At 39.5% G+C, this 18269-nt stretch overlaps 1 protein-coding gene across 1 annotated transcript in view; it reads right to left on the bottom strand.

The window, feature by feature from the left end:
- Positions 1–18269, bottom strand: part of LOC135201869 (dynein axonemal heavy chain 3-like) — a 250908-nt gene that overhangs the window by 15627 nt on the left and 217012 nt on the right. Inside the window, exons 63-69 of the mRNA XM_064231170.1 lie at positions 16213–16361; positions 13750–14007; positions 13302–13511; positions 12821–12949; positions 12495–12656; positions 5627–5938; positions 5287–5466 (exon numbers count right to left, since the gene is read on the bottom strand). Coding sequence (XP_064087240.1) covers positions 5287–5466; positions 5627–5938; positions 12495–12656; positions 12821–12949; positions 13302–13511; positions 13750–14007; positions 16213–16361 — 1400 coding nt within the window. The remainder of the gene's footprint in view (positions 1–5286; positions 5467–5626; positions 5939–12494; positions 12657–12820; positions 12950–13301; positions 13512–13749; positions 14008–16212; positions 16362–18269) is intronic.

Here is an 18269-nt window from a genome sequence, read left to right as displayed (position 1 = left end):
GTGTCAGGAGCAGTATATTAAAGGCACTGGAAGTTAGTTGAGTTTTGTGTGTTATATTGATTTGTTTTATTGATTTGTTGTTAGTTTGGTGTAGTTTGCTTTGGGGTGGTTGGGCCTGTATTGTTGGATTTGTTGTGTTTTTGAGTTCCTGAGGGTTGTATGTGATTGTTGTGGTTGAGGGTTGTTGTTGTTGTTGGGGGCTGTTGTGGTTTCTTGGTGTGGTTGTGAGTTGTTGAGGGTTGATGTTGTTGCTGGGGGCTGTTGTGATTTCTTGAGGTTGTTAGTGGGTGTTTGTGTTGCCTTTTTGTGTTGCTGGTAATTGTTTGTGCATTGGCCTTTTGTTGTGTTGCTGAGTTTTTGTTGTTATATGTGAGGTTGTGGTTGTGTTCCTTGTTGTTGTTGTGGTCCTTGGTTGTTGTGTTGTTGTTGGGTTGTAGTCCTTGGTTGTTGTGTTATTGGTTGTGGGTTGTGGTTCTTGGTTGTTGTTGTTGGTATTTCTGTGACCTCGACCGGACAGCACAGGATAGCTCGAAGTATCTGGATTGGTGGAGTTGGTAAGTACATGTGTTTGTGTTTTTTTTGTTTTTTTTCTGTGTGTAGGTATAGTTCAATTGTCCTGCTGTATTCTGAAGTGTAAAGTAGAAAGTGTGACTGGGGTGAGTTGGGCAGCTGGACTGATTACGTATATGTGGGGGGGATTCTGCAGCTTGTGTTTTGAGCTTGTGATTCCGCCATACCTCAAGAGCTGGGTGAGTTACATATGACTTGTTGAGCATCCACTTTGGGATCCAAGGAAAAGGAGCCTATAGGCAATGTCCCAAGGTAAAAGGAGATGGATGCAATAGACAGACCAATGACCATGGCCTCCAGAGATCTTGCCCAAAATGTACTGGTGCCCTACAGGAAGTTGCAGGGTACACTCGTCAGATAATCTCCCCAGTCAGAGAAATGACCACTTGGACACCATTTCTCAGTCAACTTGAAGCTAACGAACGAGTCGTTGGAATTGGGTTGAAAGACCAGTTTACAGAGGCAACAAAGGTGTCACATTGTCACTGATCCATCTCACTGATCTCCTTCGAAACATGTAGAACACGTGGGCAGATCAGGACAGAGCCAACTTCAGGAAGTCAAGAAAAGGAATAAAGTCAGCTTCTTCAGAGGTTGAACGAATTACGGAAGTCCAGGTGCCAAGATCATCTGTCCTTATCTCCTGAATCCTTGCTTGTGATGTCTGGTTGGCCACTGTACTGAATGTACTTACGCCTGCTTGTGTACTTGCACTGCCATAAAGTAGATGAAAGGACACTAGGCCGTTTTGGTGACCATGGCACTACCATGATATTGTTGCTATCACACTGAGCAATGTCTATCTTGGATCCTGAGACTCTTGAAAGACTGAGAAGAACTGCATTTAAGTTCTGAAAGACTAACAAGAACTGTGTTTAATTCCAAGAAATGAAGTGTAGGAACTTGCTAACCTGGTCAAGGTTCCGAAGAATGAAAATTCCCTAGAGGAGGGTAGTGTAACCATGGCACTAAATTAGTGTCGTTGCTATTAAAGGAGTCCCTATTCAGACGCTGAGGCTCTTGAAATTGCCCTAAGAGCCACACAATATTCTCCCCAAGAGTTGTGGATCAACTGGTAAAGGCAGCAGCAGCAGTAGTTACTGCTTACATCTCCCTCTCCTCACAGGAGGAGTGTAACTACATCAAGTCAAAAGAAATGGAACTCCTAGACACCACTTCTTGACTGAGTAGGACCAAGAACAAATTGTCAGAACTATAGCTTACAGGTGTTGTTGATAGCTATATCTGTTCAGATAGCAAACTAGCCTCCCTTTCCTAGAGAGAGGAATGGTTTACTATTGAAAGGTATATTTATGTAGAATATAAAATGCTCTAACAGTAAGGCTACCTCACTCACCTGTATCTGACCAATTCCAGCTTACGATGGATCCCTCTTCTTCTGACCCGTAAGAAGAGAAGAAAGGGAAAAGGAAAAACAAGAGAGAAAAGCCATCTCAATCATTCTCATTTTCATACCTCATCTTAGGCAAGATAAAAACTGTCATGCTAGGGGCACTGGATAAGCTACACAACTTATTGAGCAGCCACCACCAGACCTAAGAAAGAAAAGTGTCCAAGGACCTGTGGGCAACGTCCCCCATGTAAAAGGAATTGATAGGGGTTTTGGCCAAGCCAAAAACCAGCATTCAAAATCCTATGAACAGATAAGTTCTTGAATGTCAAAGAGGAGCGTAGTCCTCTAATGTGTGCTCTTGGATGCACAGTAGGCAGTAGAAACTGATGAGGAGGATTAGGCATGCTTATCACCCCATGTAGACAAAAGAAATGGTATTCCTGGACACTTCTTTCGTGACCAAACTTGTCTGTCATACATCCCTCATCCTGGAATGTGTCTGGTTGTCCATTGTGCTGAGTATGCTGCTGCAAACCTGTGCACCCACACTGTCAATAGAATGAGCACCATCAATAGAGGGGATGATAGGACACCAGCACACCCTCCGCCTTGTTAACTAAGAGTAAAAAAGATCTAGGTTTTTGGGGTGCAGAATAGGACAGGTTAGACTAGGTTTAGTTAAAGCTAGGCTATATTAGGTTAAGATCCTAAGCCAACATAGACCCTTAAAGACTAGGTAATTATCCTCTAGATGATGCTATGAAACAAGAAGACCCAGGATATTGAGACACAGATGTGGCAAGCTTAGACTACAACTAGTTAGGCTTGAATATTCAAGTACCTAACCCAACCTAGTCCCTTGCAGAACAGGAGACTACCTCCTGGTTGATGTCATTAGACAAGAAACTCCAGGATAATGAAATGCAGGACAGGTAAGATTAGACTAGAACTGGTTAGACTAGGCTAAGTTAGGTAAGTACCCAACTTAACCTAACCCAACCTGACATCTTGAAGTGAATGTGAATGCCCTTCAGTTGATGTTTTGAAGCCCAAAGTATCTCTGGAAGGGAAGTGTGTACAACACCCCAATGGGAAAGTCGTCTCATTATTAGGCTAAGTCCTCTTACCTCTCTGAGAGAGGATGGGAAGGTCAGGACTCCCCTTTTTAGCTTATAGAAATATTCTTCACCCATGTGGTAAGAAGAGTATTGCAGAAGAGAACACTAAGGCTGTTGTATTGGGGAGTAGGCCTGATTTGTAGATCTATGGGGTTAGAAAAAAATTCTGATTATACTAGGAAAAACCTTGTACGATCAAAATAGACTGACTCCTGTTTCGGAAGCCATGGGCAGTATGGTTCTACAGAACTTCACTGTAATTACTTTGGCTCCAGGGGTCGAAGGTTAATATTAATGCAGAACAATCAAGAGTCAATATTCAAATCTGAACAATGAAACAAGATTCTTCTTACCGGAAAAGTGTCGAAGTCTCTGGCTGAACACAATAGAAAGACTGTCAATTCTCACAATAACAACTGTATGGGTCTGATTGAAGAAATTCAATTGATCATAAGAAAGACCTTGTCAACTTATGTTATGAAGGTCACAAAAGTTGGCAGAACCATTCTGTACACTTGTAAAGAGATGGTATGGTAACATCCATTGGTTATTACCTACGTCATCGAATGGCATTGCACAGACAGTGTTGATAACTCGTACATGGTTGTTACCGCATAATGGTCATTCTGTTTCACATTCTCCTAAGAGAAACCATGACCACTGCTCGAATTCAGGTGGACCTGAACGAAACTCAGACAGCTGTGGATGTGATTCACATGTTTGTGATCATGACAGACACAGCCGTGTACATGACGCATGGGCCATGGGCAATATGCACACGGTCGTGGGGATGATTTGGACGATTGTGGATGTGATTTGGACAGGTGTTAACATGATATGGATGGTTGTGGATGTGATTCGACACCATTCTAGATGTCCACTAGTTTTATCAATGTTCTTCACTCGACAAAATGAACAAGGCAGTGACTGGAAGGTAATCAGTGCTTCAACTTGGCATGGCCGTAGGCCATCCCATTCTCTTCTTAGCCTTTCACGTGAATGAGGTCGATGGTCCATCCCTAGACACACCATCTTGATATAACTTCCACACCCTCCAATGTGATGATGTGTCAATATACAGCTGTACATCAGTGTTGTCACGTCAAAACTCAAATGACATATCCGATCTCTCCAATGAGAACAAGAACATAAGAGACTATGAGATGCTAAGGAGCAAGGACGACTGGAAGACTAACTGCACATATGTGCATGTCTTCACGGACTCGAACGTGCAACAGGGGATGGTAGTGAAAGCTGGATTGACGACCAGAGGGCCTTCTGGTAGAGGGTGTTCTGGAAGGACGGGCAATCAATAATGTGACATGGACCTAGGTTAAAAACATGTCCACAGTCATGCAGAGTGTTTGAAGTCTGTCATAGGAATGCAGACCCAAAGGTAATCAGCTGAACTTCTGAAGCCTTCACTGCCCCAGAGTCTAATAGGAACCTTGCCATCCTTCCTATGAACACGAAAAGAGGGATCGGGAAAGACAACACTGCTGTAGATTTGCCAATCATCAATTTCTCCTTGGTCCTGGAGAGCATGTCAGGCCCAATGCACTGTCAAGATCTTGCAACATGAACTTCCGTATTGAAGGCAATGGGTAAAAACTCGTTATTTAAGCAAGAAGAATCTCCATATGAACTTAATACAAAACCCTCAACTGGAAACACAAAAAACCTGTCTTGTGTCGATCCCTTCCATCTACACATCTGAAAGATTAAAACAATACAACATTCCAAGAAACGTGTAGTCTACAAGAGAAGATGTTGTGTGTTTAAGAAAACAGAATACACAAAACAAATGATAAAATTATGTGAATATATCATTATGTATTGATACAGAAGAATATGATGAAATGTTTCAATATATCAATATACACATGGTATAAACAGAAGCATCCAAACACAGAATAGAAAGCCGAAGGGCAGAACAGAGAAGGAATGCACATCTCATCGAGACTGGCAAAGAGTAAACTGCATTAATTTGAGTGAACTCCGACTTGGTAGGAAGTACTTCCAACCCTACCTTCAGTAACTGTTACCATAACCACCTTGCGAAAAGTGTAACGGCCATATTTCCAGCTCGCTCAAAATTAAACTCATAAGTAAAGACAGGGTTTGTATTCATGTAGGAACAAATTAGTGTTGAAATAATTAATCAAAAGTTAAATCTCACAGAAAAAAAATTAATTATTTCTTTTGGTTGTCAGTATCTATCCGGATAGGACAAATTATTCATACCATTTTCTTGAGCATCTTGAGCTCTGTAAGCATGCTTTTATCTTTAGCTCGGTGACGTATTTGGGAACCAGCAACAATTGCCAAGGCATTAAGAAAATGGCGCCCCCTCTCTCCCTCTTCCACCCTCTGTACACCATCTGGAAGACCAAACACCTGTGGACGTTCTAATCCAGTGACCACCTGAAAAGTAACAATCATTTTCTTAATTAGCTAAATAGTTTGTCTCCTCTATTCCCTGTTTACTTATAATATACATCTATACTATGTTACAATTCGCTTGTCTTCATGTAAAGCTACACTACCAAAACTTATTCTTATTACACTGTATAATTCAACTTACCAAAACAAATTCTTGAAGATCATCAAGCCTGTCAATTGTCTCTGGGAAAAGTCTGGACAATCCTGCTTCATCATTGTCCTCTCCTTCTCCAGTAGGTTTATCATCCGATGATCCATCTTCATGTGAAGAATCAGAGCCTCCTTCACCTTTTTCTTTCTCAGGGATTTTGAAAGATATAGCAAAGATTTCTTTGAGAATGCTGCTGATTACTAACTGATCCTCAGCACTAAGGACTCTACCTCCATAAAACACATGACTGACGAGGTATTCGAGGAGCTCCAGGTCTACCATGTGACCATCAGCAATGCTGCACTGTTGGTGAAAATTAAACTCATTCTATATGCTACTTCTCTACAGGTTGTGATGACATACCCTTTTTACGAAAATGTTAATGATAACACTGAAAAGTTATATCCAGGTGACCAGCTTTCATCATAACAAACTTAATAAATGTGTGTCAGATTGAATTACTACTGAAAAGAAATCTACCATCAAAAAGTTATTTGACTGGAAATTATGTGGAAAATATATAAAATGTAAAGAGTATGGAAAATAAATTAAGAGTGAATAACAGATGTGTTTGCCAGCTAGAAGCATTAGCACTGTGTGAAAACAAGTCTCAAGGATGATAACAATTCTACTAAAATCATTTATATCTAATGCTCATACACTATTAAACAACATTATTTTAGGTCTCAGCCCTATTAATGGTACATTCTAGCAGCATACAACTTTTAATCCATTAACCCAAAAAATAAAGTAGTTATTTCTAGTGAAGCAATCAGCTTCACACATGCCGTCTAGAAACAAACTCTCAACTGTACAAACAAAATATTTTCAAGTAAGTTGGTCCTCGACTTACAGCGATCTTACGGCACTGTAATTAGATGCAATATCAAGTTACAGCGCCAAAACTCAAGTTGCAGCACCGTTAGAGCACCAAATGGCACAAAACAGACTTACTGCAGAAATTAACTTGCAGCATGGCTCTGGAGTGGATACCCTACCATGAGTCAAGGATGCATTGTAATTTATATTTTTCTAATGTATGCAAACCCCTGACTTATATGAAGAAGTATTCCTCAGCGTGAGTGGGAGGCAGCCCCATAGAAGAAGAAAGGGAGAAGGCAGCAGACGACGAAGCCGCAGAAGGTGACGACACCTTACAGGATCCCTACTTCAATTTCCTCTTTGACATCTTTTTCAGGATGGCGGTCAGGTCCCCCATCCAAGAGGAAACACCAGAAACCATGGGAACAGTCAGGGCAGCAGGAGCGGCCCAGGAGCGTCAGAACAACAGGAGTGGCAACATAAACAACCAGGGCAGGAGGCACAGCAGGAACAGCCTGGTCAACAGAACAGAAGGAGCCGCCAGGCCAACTGGGGCAACCAGTACAGGAAGCACGGCAGGAGCAGTCGTGACCAAGGGTACCACAGGAGACAGAGACATTGCATACTGGGGTGCCAGAGGATGAACAGCAGTCTGGTCCACCACCACTGGGGTCATCAAAGTTATAAAATGCATTGACACTGGCATGGGGACCTTCACAAATGCTGTCATGATTACAGCGGTTGTCATCAGGATGGCTGCAGCATGTGTGGCCACCAGGAAACTCCTTAGGTGCGCCAAGATACCCTGCACAGATGGAGAACCTCGATGAAATCTACACTTCCTGGAGCTCGGCTGCCAAACCTGAAAAAGCAAGCAAAGTTAAGTGAATAGAGGGAGACTCCTCTCACTAAGAGGGAAATGTTTTCCCCTCAGAGAGAGTGGAGGCCCCCAGGAAGTCGTCTTGATCACCTGCTCCCACCTGACGATCTTTAACCAATGAATCAAGTGAAGATGATGTAGAAGAGACAGCCAGAACAGAAAGGGAAGTTTACCAGGTGGGAGAAATGAGAAAGAAGAGTTAGCTACCAAGGGCACAGTTGGAGATGTATATATTTCTGATGATGCCTTGGGAGCCTTCCTCCTATACTGTTTCCTCCTAGTTAACTTCGCCAATTTCTAAGGTGACCAAGTACAACACTCAGCATAAGGAGATTGAGATTACAATTATTATTTTTGATGTATGTACTTTCCTTTGTCAGAATACCTTTTATGCTTTAAATATGTACTTGCTAAATATATGTGTACATAAATATAGTTGTAATCTATTGGTCTCTTCTTTTTGTAGTTTTGTGTAAAATATATATATTTGTATAATTTTGTAATTCTCATATCCCCGAAGGGGTCGATAGAATAAAATTTGCCTTTTCCTTTGCCTTTGCCTTTACCCTCTACAAGTAGTGCAGAGGACATGAGGGTCAACACTGATTGGAGACCAGAAGCTGGTACAACCCTTGCCACCAACATCAGGGCATACATGCTGGGTGGCATCATTCCAAACAGGATTAGATGATTCTTGAGTTTGCATACTCATTAACAGCATACTCAATATCAAACACACACAAACATACACAAGTGCAATCAAAAACAAGAAAGATCCCACCAGGAAAACAGCGAAACCTCAATCAGGGCAGAAAGTTACCATATACGTCTGCATCACACAAAGGCCAATAGCAAATTGGGATGTTTACATCTAGACAGGCCAGTCTCCCGCTTACCGGATGGTAGTTAACTGCCTACCCACCTTGTTCGAAAGTTTAACAGCCATTTCCAGCTTCGCTGAAAGTAATTCCTAATGTAAAGGAAGGAGGGTTTATATATGAGAGGGGAAATACCCCTCACTCACCTGCTATCACCAAGCATTTTTTTGCTCAGCATAAAAGACAAAGTGCTGTGGTTAAGGTGAGAACTATGATGAAAAGTCTCTTGTTTGTATACCTATGAATAATACGAATTCCTTTGAAGTTTATTATTTATTCTTAGGGGAGAAAATCAGCACTTTTCATATAAAAAAAACTCACTACTTCAGTGAAACCCACCCAGAAATCTTACATTCCCAGTCACAGCACTAAGCATGGAAGCAGTGACTCTACGCTCCCACTTGGCCTAGCATAGAGATTACAATGTAATGGGGTCCTGAACACAGATATAAAAGCCTAGATGCCGCATCGGCCGCTAGCTGAATAGGCTGGCGCACGTCATCAGGTTCGCCATCTTGGCGCGGTAATTCAAACACTGCAGCAGGCTGCAGTATATGACGTTTTTTCGCCACTATTCGATGATGTTTTTTCGTCACTATTCGCTTAATATTGCACGGATTTTCTTGTCTGATGGCTCGTTACAAAGCTTACATAATTCCCTACAAGGATCTCATAAAATAAAGTTGTTCCTTATTGTTTGAAAGTTAACTTGCAATGACTTTGTTTTAACAGGTAGGGGGAAGGGGGCTAGTTGTACACAAATGTTAATATTTACCCATAACTATTGCTGTAAACAATAATTTGAAATGCTGTGATAAGACAGATTACTAAAGTAGGCCTTCAGCTATGGATCTGTGCAGCTTAAGTAAAATGTTTGTCTCTCGAAGTGCTCTGTTAAAAATTCCCCCAATATAATTTTTGGCACAGGCCTACAAGTTTAGGTCATAAAACTGTAGGGTTGGGCCTAACATAAACTACAGTAGGCCCTAGAATAACTAGGATTTCTGTGTTATCTAGCCTTTGCATCTCTGCCTGCTCTTTTGAGCCTGGGGAGGGGGGTTCTTCCAATTTTTTGGAACGGGATGGTCCTCAGTGAATTCTGACCTCTAGACCTGGCTTTGGAAAATTTAAGGGGGATCAAGAGACCTCGTCTAGTGGCAAAAGTGACCTATCTCTAGACCTAATTTTATATGGTGAAATAATTATATAGAACTTAAATTTTTCACAAAACTACCTTTAATTTGCTCAGACTAGGATATATCATTATGGCAAGCATTAACAGTTCAATATAGCTCATCTCTAGACCTGTGTTGTCAAGGACCCATCAATTATTATACATTATTTAGGATAAGGGCCTGGGTCATCTCTATATTTCTATCCTTCCAGAAGGGGACCCATCTCTAGACCAAAATTGCCAAAATGAGCCAATCCTGACGAACACCCCCGTATACCCGGTCATAGTACCCCCCTCCCCTCCTCCCCCCGAGCCTTTCAGCCTAGGCCACAATCATAAGGCCAGTCTAATTTTTTTTCAGCTAACTATTCATTGGTTTGGTCAGGCCTGTAAATTTAAAGCTATGGGTGGCCTTATGGGTCATTAAGCCTATACTTTGAAGTAACAACTCTCAAAATGTATTGAACAATGATTTATTTTCCTGATATTTGTATTAGTATTAAATGGTCACCATCCCATCCTGCACTTCCTGTAAGGATTTATAAAATACTATATCAACCCCCTGAAAATAATGTGCTAGATCTGCTAGTTATTGTAAGCTCAACATAAAGCCATAACTTACAACTTGAAGATGCACTGGGAAGTCAAATATTGAGGGCACCACCCCTGACCTGAGGCGGACAATCTGGCTCATGCGGTCAAAGTCCTGCTCTGTAAAGTGACTGTTACAGAGAACTGAATGGCTGCTAGCATGGAACCCTTCTCTCCGCAGTGCAACTACCCATCTCCTCTGAAGCGCCTTTTCATTTGGAAATCTACAGATTAATAACAATACATGTACAAAAATCACATATATCCGCAGAACTTTAGTTGCACTGACCTTGAAAGTGTGAAACTTAAACTTTAACATGATAGACAGAGAGCTGAGCAGAAAACATTCTAAAACCGCTCTGTATTATTGCTTGTATTACTGCTACAACATATATAAAGAAACAGAGACCCTAGCAGATGGACAGACTACATTCTGGCGATTAAAATGATGTATGACAACCCTAGTTTTCTATCAGAACAGGAAAGATAACCCGGAATTAACCATAACTACTTTTGCAACATTCAATTACATTGCAGAGATAGGGCTGTTGCTGCTGTTCTCGACAAAAAATGAGATTGTATACATACTACAATAAACTTACTTATGAAATGTGATGCCCTGCTCTCGGCTACATAAATTTCGTATGTTGTTACAGCCAAATGCAGCACAATATTGAGGCACTTTAGAAAAAACCACGTCTGAAACCACCTGTATATGATTACCGCGCCATGATGGCGGACCTGATGACGTATGTCCGGCCAGCCGATGCGTCATCTAGGCTTTTATATCTGTGGTCCTGAACCTGAGTTAGTCAGAAGTCTCAATCAAGTGAAAAATCCTCAGAGAACCAAGTGGGATCCCCATGAGGATTATGCTATAAAGTGGATGGATACCACACCCCCCACCCCCCGACGAATGGCTAAATTTCGTGAATACTTAAAACCCCTCTAAAAAGGCTTAGAATTGCCTATTTTGATAGTTCAAACACAAGAAACCCATATAAAAATGCTTAGGCCTGAGTATTTTAAGTGTTATCATAAAAAGTGCATTTAGTCACAAAAATTATGTGAAAATACAGTACATTGTGAATATTTCTCAGTGGAAAATACCACAAATAGGTGAATTTTCCGCAATTAGTAATGTGTACTATGTATGTTCCACAGAAAAATCTGTGAATCAATGAGTCCACGAATACCAGGGTTCGAATATATGCCTTGGCTGTTGCCCCCTTCCCACCTTCTTAAGTGTATCTGCTGAGGTTATGACTTAGCATGAGTAGCCACTTGCAGCTGTGTTTGGTGCATAATGTGGAATAAGAGAGGAAGTAAAGAAAAACACAAGGCACAGACGCCTCTTATCAGTTCCACCAGAAAGGTCCCACAGAGGAGAAAACGAAAGCTCTCATATCCCTCATCAGAAACTGAAGAGTTCTCGGTTTCTGCCACAAACCCAATAACTCACAAGAAAAAAGGATTTCAACTAACTCACTAGAAAAAGAGATTTCAACCCATAGAGAATCAGACAGAAAGGCTTTGTTACTTCCTACTGGGTAATAGGAAGACAGTCTTAAGTGTGAGATCTTAATCCAAAGCTTCCCTCAAGGGCTGTCAGGAACCTCATTTGGGCTACAGAGGATGAAATTAATGTCCAACCCTGGAGGCTGAACCCTCAAAAAGGACAAAACTATTGAAACTAAGGGAGAGGGTAGCAAGGTAATAGGGGTGCCTCCATCACACGCTGGAGACTCAGAGTACCAAGCAATGACTATCTGCAGGAGACACAATCCGGAGACTCCATACACAGAACAAGACAACAGTGGTGAATACATCACTTATAGGTGTACAAATGAATTAGGAAGATACTGCACTCCTTCCACATGCATGCTTTTGGAACCCCAGTGTAAGATCAGTACCACCTATACTAGTCAGTGGTGTACCATGAGTCATAGATAACTGGTGCAGGGAGTGGAGTTCCAGTCTTTGTTCATCCCGTGTTGCTGATCTTTACAAAGCAGTAACAGTGGGGATCCACTTAAACAGAGGGCATGAAGAGCCACATAAACTTAGCATTTCTCTCATTATTCACACTATTCATCTATGGTAACGTTAATAAATCATTCAAAATAAAAACACAAAACCAAGTTTTAACTTTGCAATCAGCATGAGCACAGTAAGACATCCTTAGCAAGATACTAACAACATCCAATGAAATAGTACTTAATAATGGCACGTGAGTGGGGCTATTCCCCCACTCACCTCTCTAACCACTTGTGAACTATTTTACCACCAAGTTTTAAAAAAACCGATTCCAGCTTGCACTGAGAAACACTCCTACGTAAAAGGCAACTGACTTGTGTGTATTTGATATATTTCTGTAGGATTAATTAACCTGTTAACCAGAGCAAATATCACATTTGTGGAGAATATAGTTTGAGGTTTCGTGACTAAACTGTGATGTTCAAGGTAACAAACTACTCACAGCACCTTGAAGGACGACAGTAACTTCATACTCACCGTCACCACATTCATTGCCAAGCTCAAATCAGTCATGGTAAAGGATGGAGTAGATGCCCAAGCCAAGTGGCCATGACGACCTCTTTCGCTAACAATGGTATGGAAGATGGAGAGGCCATGCAGGAGTCGGTAGGTAGTAGACTCATCATCGGGCTCAAATTCCTGTTGCAGTTTATACAGTTCAAGCTTGATGAGGAACAGTTCGATTGACATTTTCCACACAAATGTCAAACAAATCTATGTAACTAAAGATTCAAAAGATTTCATATTATGAAACACACAGCATGAGTTATGAATGTCTTTAAAAGTTTAATAAAAGTACTAACTTCTTCATCGAAATACAAGGATTGAGCCTGTCTGATAAGAGCTAAATTGGCTTCCTTTAGGGCCAGATGAGCATCACCAGGGTTGTCCACATAGACCTTTTCTACTGCACGCAACAAGGACACTGGAAACTGCAGTAAAATCAAAGAAAAGTCATTAACCTAGCTCAAAAAAAGATAATAAAGAATGTTTTAGTAATCAAATTTTTTATTGTCTGTATTATAAGGTTAAAATATACTTGAACATTTGGGTTATTATCAGTTTACAGATACAGTGCATGAATTATAATCAACTTATACCTCAGTGTATGTATAAAATTTTGTATACAGATAATCATTATGGAAATATAACAATACATTAATTATTTTTTAGATTCAAAACCTGACAGAGAAAAGAATTCAAACAAACTGAATACAAACTGATCATAACAAAGACAAAATTAAACCAATTTCATCTACCTTACTTAACTTAGAATCCTTTTACCTCATCAACAGGTTCCGTAGTAAGAATGAGCCTGAAGTTTGGATTTAAAGCCCCACTAGCACTGCGAGAACTTGTGTTGACACCAGCACTGATAGTGTTGATCATGTTAGCCAGAAAGGGTAACCATCCTAATGCATGATGAAGATTTTCTAAGACAATCCATCCTCCTTCCTTAACACCAAGACGTACAGCTTCTTCGGCTACACTTGACTTTAAGAACAATTAGAGTATTTTAGTTCTGCTGCTGGATATTTTAATGAATTAAAGTAATGATTAGAGACCTTATTAAGAATGTAAGGTAATTAAGACTAGAAGCCTTAAACCTAAATTCTGTGTGAGGACACCACTCTCTACATGAAACCATACCTACTTGTAACCAGTATGTTTGCAAGTGGTCCAAGAAAAAAAATCTTGTATAAAAAATGAAAGTTGGAGGCAAGGGACTTACTTGACCTTGACCTAAGGAAACATTTTTGACTGGAACCTCAGGGTTTTTGGATGCCAGGAGCATCACCTCCTCCAATGCATCAACCCCAGGGGAAGTCACCAGCAAGAGGGGTTCTGGGGGACGAGCGATTGCCGGAGTTCGTGCACCTGTTTTGATAAGAACAGGAGATTCTAGGAGCCTGTTGAGGTCAGGTGGTGGTGGACTTGAGAATTCCTCGCCAAGAACTTCATCTATGATCAGCTTCACACACCAAGTTACCTACAATCATGGTTACAGCATGAGACAGAAAATAATAATAAATTATCATATTATAAGAACGTTTAAAGTAGGTTACCCCTCTACAAATCCTCAGCTTATAAAACTTACAAAGAAAGGATAGATACAAAGTTTATGTGCCAATATGTGAACAGGACTGTTAGTGAAGGTCCATTTGCTATGGTCAACGCTTTGGCCCTGCAAACTGGGTCAAGGTGGATGACATTATTATTTATTATTATTATGCACATTAAACTGTCTGGCTATCTTTCATAAAATAACTATTTGTATGTGAATGCAATATGGAAAATGTAAGAGAAAAGTGTATATGAACAAATGGCAAATTTTAAATATATTTTTATTTTTTATAACTAACACACCTGTAGTCTTAATGTATATGGGCCATCTCAAGCCACCCCTCATTTAGTTACTGGACTAGAGGAAACTAACGCACTGTAGCCCAGATGGGTTAAGGCAGGTCGGCTGTACCTTCCTCCTTTCCTCCATCTTGGCTACCTCCCATTGCCACCAATATCCTTGTACCTTTTTTTTTACTGGACTCCAGCAGACACTAGAGAATTCTCCCTTACATTAAGACCACACAGGTTTGTTAGTTATGAAAAATACAATTTTTTTTTAATTTGTCCTTTCTGTGATTATTCCATCTTAGATTTGTTAAAAATAATTGAATAATTGAAGGAATCAGAGTAATCACATTATACCTTCTTCTCTCAGTGTGGATTTTTCACTTGAAATTACCATAGCAATACATAATACATATACAACCTGAAAGAAGCAAATATAAAATATATTAATGTATAAAATTAGATAAAACAAAAAGTAACATTAAAAGTAACTACTAGAAGGTGCTCGAGATCACCACAGCCGAAAAGATTGACATAAGCATATTTCACGATACAGTTAACCCTTGTATTCGCGGTCTTACGAACCGCGAACTCACCTATTCACTGATTTTTCTGCTGACCCGATCTTTAAGTTATTCACGAAAAATTCAGCAATTTGCAGACTTTTGCGTTGATAAATTTTCACTAATTAGTGTATTTTGAAATTACTGTCATGATTGAATACATTTTATAAAACAAAAATTATTTACTAATTTTCAACTTTAATATTAAAATTTAATACTAATTTTCAAATAGTATTAAAGTTTAATAAAAATTATATTAGCAAAAATTAATAATCTCTCTCTCTCTCTCTCTCTCTCTCTCTCTCTCTCTCTCTCTCTCTGAGATAAATGTTTATGATATACTAATTTTCAAATATTAATATTAAAGTAAACAAAATCAATATTAATTCATTAGGGAAAATGCTATTATGAATTAGTAAGATTTTAGTTTATAAATTAATAAATTATGTAAAACAAAGGAATCCCCAATCTTTTTCTGAGAGACTCTGAGAAAGGGGGTAAGGGTGAGCCTGCAAAAATGTCAAGAAACCTGACAGGAACGGTGGAAATGGTCAGTGTTGCCCACTTATAGGGTCCAAGTGTTGCCAGCTTGGCAGTCAAAGGATACACTGAAAAATCTGAAGATACATACTGCTAATTTGAGTTCATGGTGTTTTAAAAATGGTAGTAAATGTAATACATCTTTATTTTTTGTCAGGTGCTAGTAGAGAGAAATTCATTAACTTTCCTGAGAGATTAAAGAGATAACTCTCTCTCTCTCTCTCTCACTTGCCCGGCACAAGACATGTCACAGTGGTGACACCCTCTCTCTTTTGGCTGGCGGAGGTTAGAAGCATGTATATATATATATATATATATATATATATATATATATATATATATATATATATATATATATATATATATATATATATACATACATTTAAGGTGCCAATGTTTAAGCTGACTTTGAAATCATATTAATAATATAATTTCAATTATTAATACAGCAATAGGATAATAATTTAATAATTTGATGTAGGATATTGTTTAAGGTATACATTTGGTATCTGAACTTTCAAGATAGGCAGTTATAAGCATTTTTAAAGGGGTTCTAAGAATTCGCTGATTTTAACTTTCGCAGGAGTCTGGTGCGAATCCCCGCAAATACCAGGGTCCACTGTACACTGACCAATACCTCAAACTGGTGAATTTCCATTAAAGCCATATTGCCCAACACTTATAAACTGTCAAAAAATAATAAAAACCGGACTCACAAGGCATTCAAATTAAAACCTTACCTTATCAGGTCTGAGTATGGCTACTAGAATCAGCCAGGGAATGTGCTCCACGTGTTGCCACCGTTGTGGGAGAGCAGATTTATCAGGCGCACCAACACTAAGAAGATTCAGCCAAATTTCTTCATCTTGCTCCAGGCTCTCTGATAAACCTGTTGCATAAAAATGCTATAAAATGGAATGTCATTCTTGGCTGCTTCAGTTTTCAATATATTCTTAAGGTAATTAAAAAACATTTGATTCTTTGGAGCTGAGCTGCAAAGGCAATCTGCATGATACAATTTTGGGTGTATTCTAATATTACATACATAAAAAACCTGTAATGTAGATCTGCAAACTAAGAATATCAAGTATCTGCACACATAAAAAGGGTATTAAGCTTCAATTTTATCCCTTTTTTACTCTGTTTGGCTCTGTAACTATTACCAATTTTTTTTAAAGTAAACAGCGTCAGCACCGTGGGGGAGTTATGCTACCAGATCACCCTATGGAAGGTTTTGCAGTGTCATATCCTCTTTCTTTCATCTTACTCTCCACCCTCTCCTAACGATTGCTTCATAGTGCAACTGCGAAGTTTTCCTCCTGTTATACCTGTAAAATCTATTTTTCTCTCAACTTCCCTTTCAGTGATGAATTACCTCATAGGCCTCTGAGTTTGGCATTTGGCCTAAATCTTATAGTCAGTCTCTTTCCATTCTAAAATTAGACAGTGAATTTATTTTTCTCAATAAGATCTATACAAAAGCAAAGGTTTTGTTTTTAAGAAATTGTCAAGTAATTTTCTTTTAAGACAATTGCCATTAAAAAGTTGGATCTGCAAAACAAAAAATATATTTTGTATGGCATCTCAGTTTTGCACAGACTCAAATTATTAGTACTGTTAAGTTCACAAGCTTTGCTTCCGAAATCTACCTCAGCCAGCAGCTTTGACAGCCAGTCACCACCTTTTGGACCTAGCTTCCTTCCAGATGACAATATACTCACCATCAGCCCCAAACCACTGTCCCTTTCTTTGCTGGGTCTCACAGGCCTCCACACACTCCTGTGGGAGTTTCCAAATGTCTTCAGGCCAGAATGCATATATACAGTCTCCCAAGATCCCAACAAAGCATGGCACATATATATCCCTTGTCACCCTATCTTAGTTCAGTCTATAACAAAATCACCTCTGTTCTGCAGAAACCTAGTACCTTATTAGTATCTTAGTAATGCTGTGGAATAGTTACATATTTTGTTATAATAAAAGTTATCTTTAAAATGTCTATGTATATAAACTGCACTGTATATCTTTTGTCATTTATATATTGCACTTCTTGGTTATCTGTATACCATATCAGCACTGACAAATGATTTATTCTAGTAATCAATAAGTGGGGAAGGTTTGAAAAATAAATTTCTTAATTTTTTATTCTTTTCAGAAGGGAACTATGAAAAGCTTGGGAGCTTTGCTGCCAACACTGGCTCAGCCACCAGCTTTGGCAGCCAATCACAAAGCTACTACCACAGTCACATAATTGCTTGGTCAACCTCTGAGAATAAATCAAGTCTTATCCCAAGATCCTGTGTTGTCCTTTTCCTTTACAGAACTACAATGGACCTCCACCTATTTGCAGTTCCGGATTTGTGGCTTCACCTATTCACGTATTCTTCCGTGGAACATATATATAAAAGGCACCGGACAAATATATAAGTGGATATATATTAAGATAAATGAGATCGACAACCTTAGTGCTTGGTGTTTTGGAGACCGGTGCAAAGAGCAGCGAATTCCTTAGACGCTCACGTCCGTTCGCACCAGAGAGACCACAAGCCGGCAAATGACCTAAATGGTGAAGAATCAGATGCTCATGACGTCACAAGAAAAGGTTACGTGAGGTCACCAATATGTGCCCTAGATAAGACATGTACATGGGATATGGAAAATACACGTACATCGAAAAGAATAGACTAGCATGCATACATTCGTGCGTAAGTGCATATGTCCATGAGCGCAAAGGAGATCAGACATAACCCCAATTTGGGACCTTATCGATTAATTAGACAAGAATCTGTCAATGATG

The sequence above is a fragment of the Macrobrachium nipponense genome, chromosome 28, assembly GCF_015104395.2.
Source record: "Macrobrachium nipponense isolate FS-2020 chromosome 28, ASM1510439v2, whole genome shotgun sequence".
Classification (NCBI taxonomy): domain Eukaryota; kingdom Metazoa; phylum Arthropoda; class Malacostraca; order Decapoda; family Palaemonidae; genus Macrobrachium; species Macrobrachium nipponense.
This window is presented reverse-complemented; position numbering and strand designations above follow the sequence as displayed.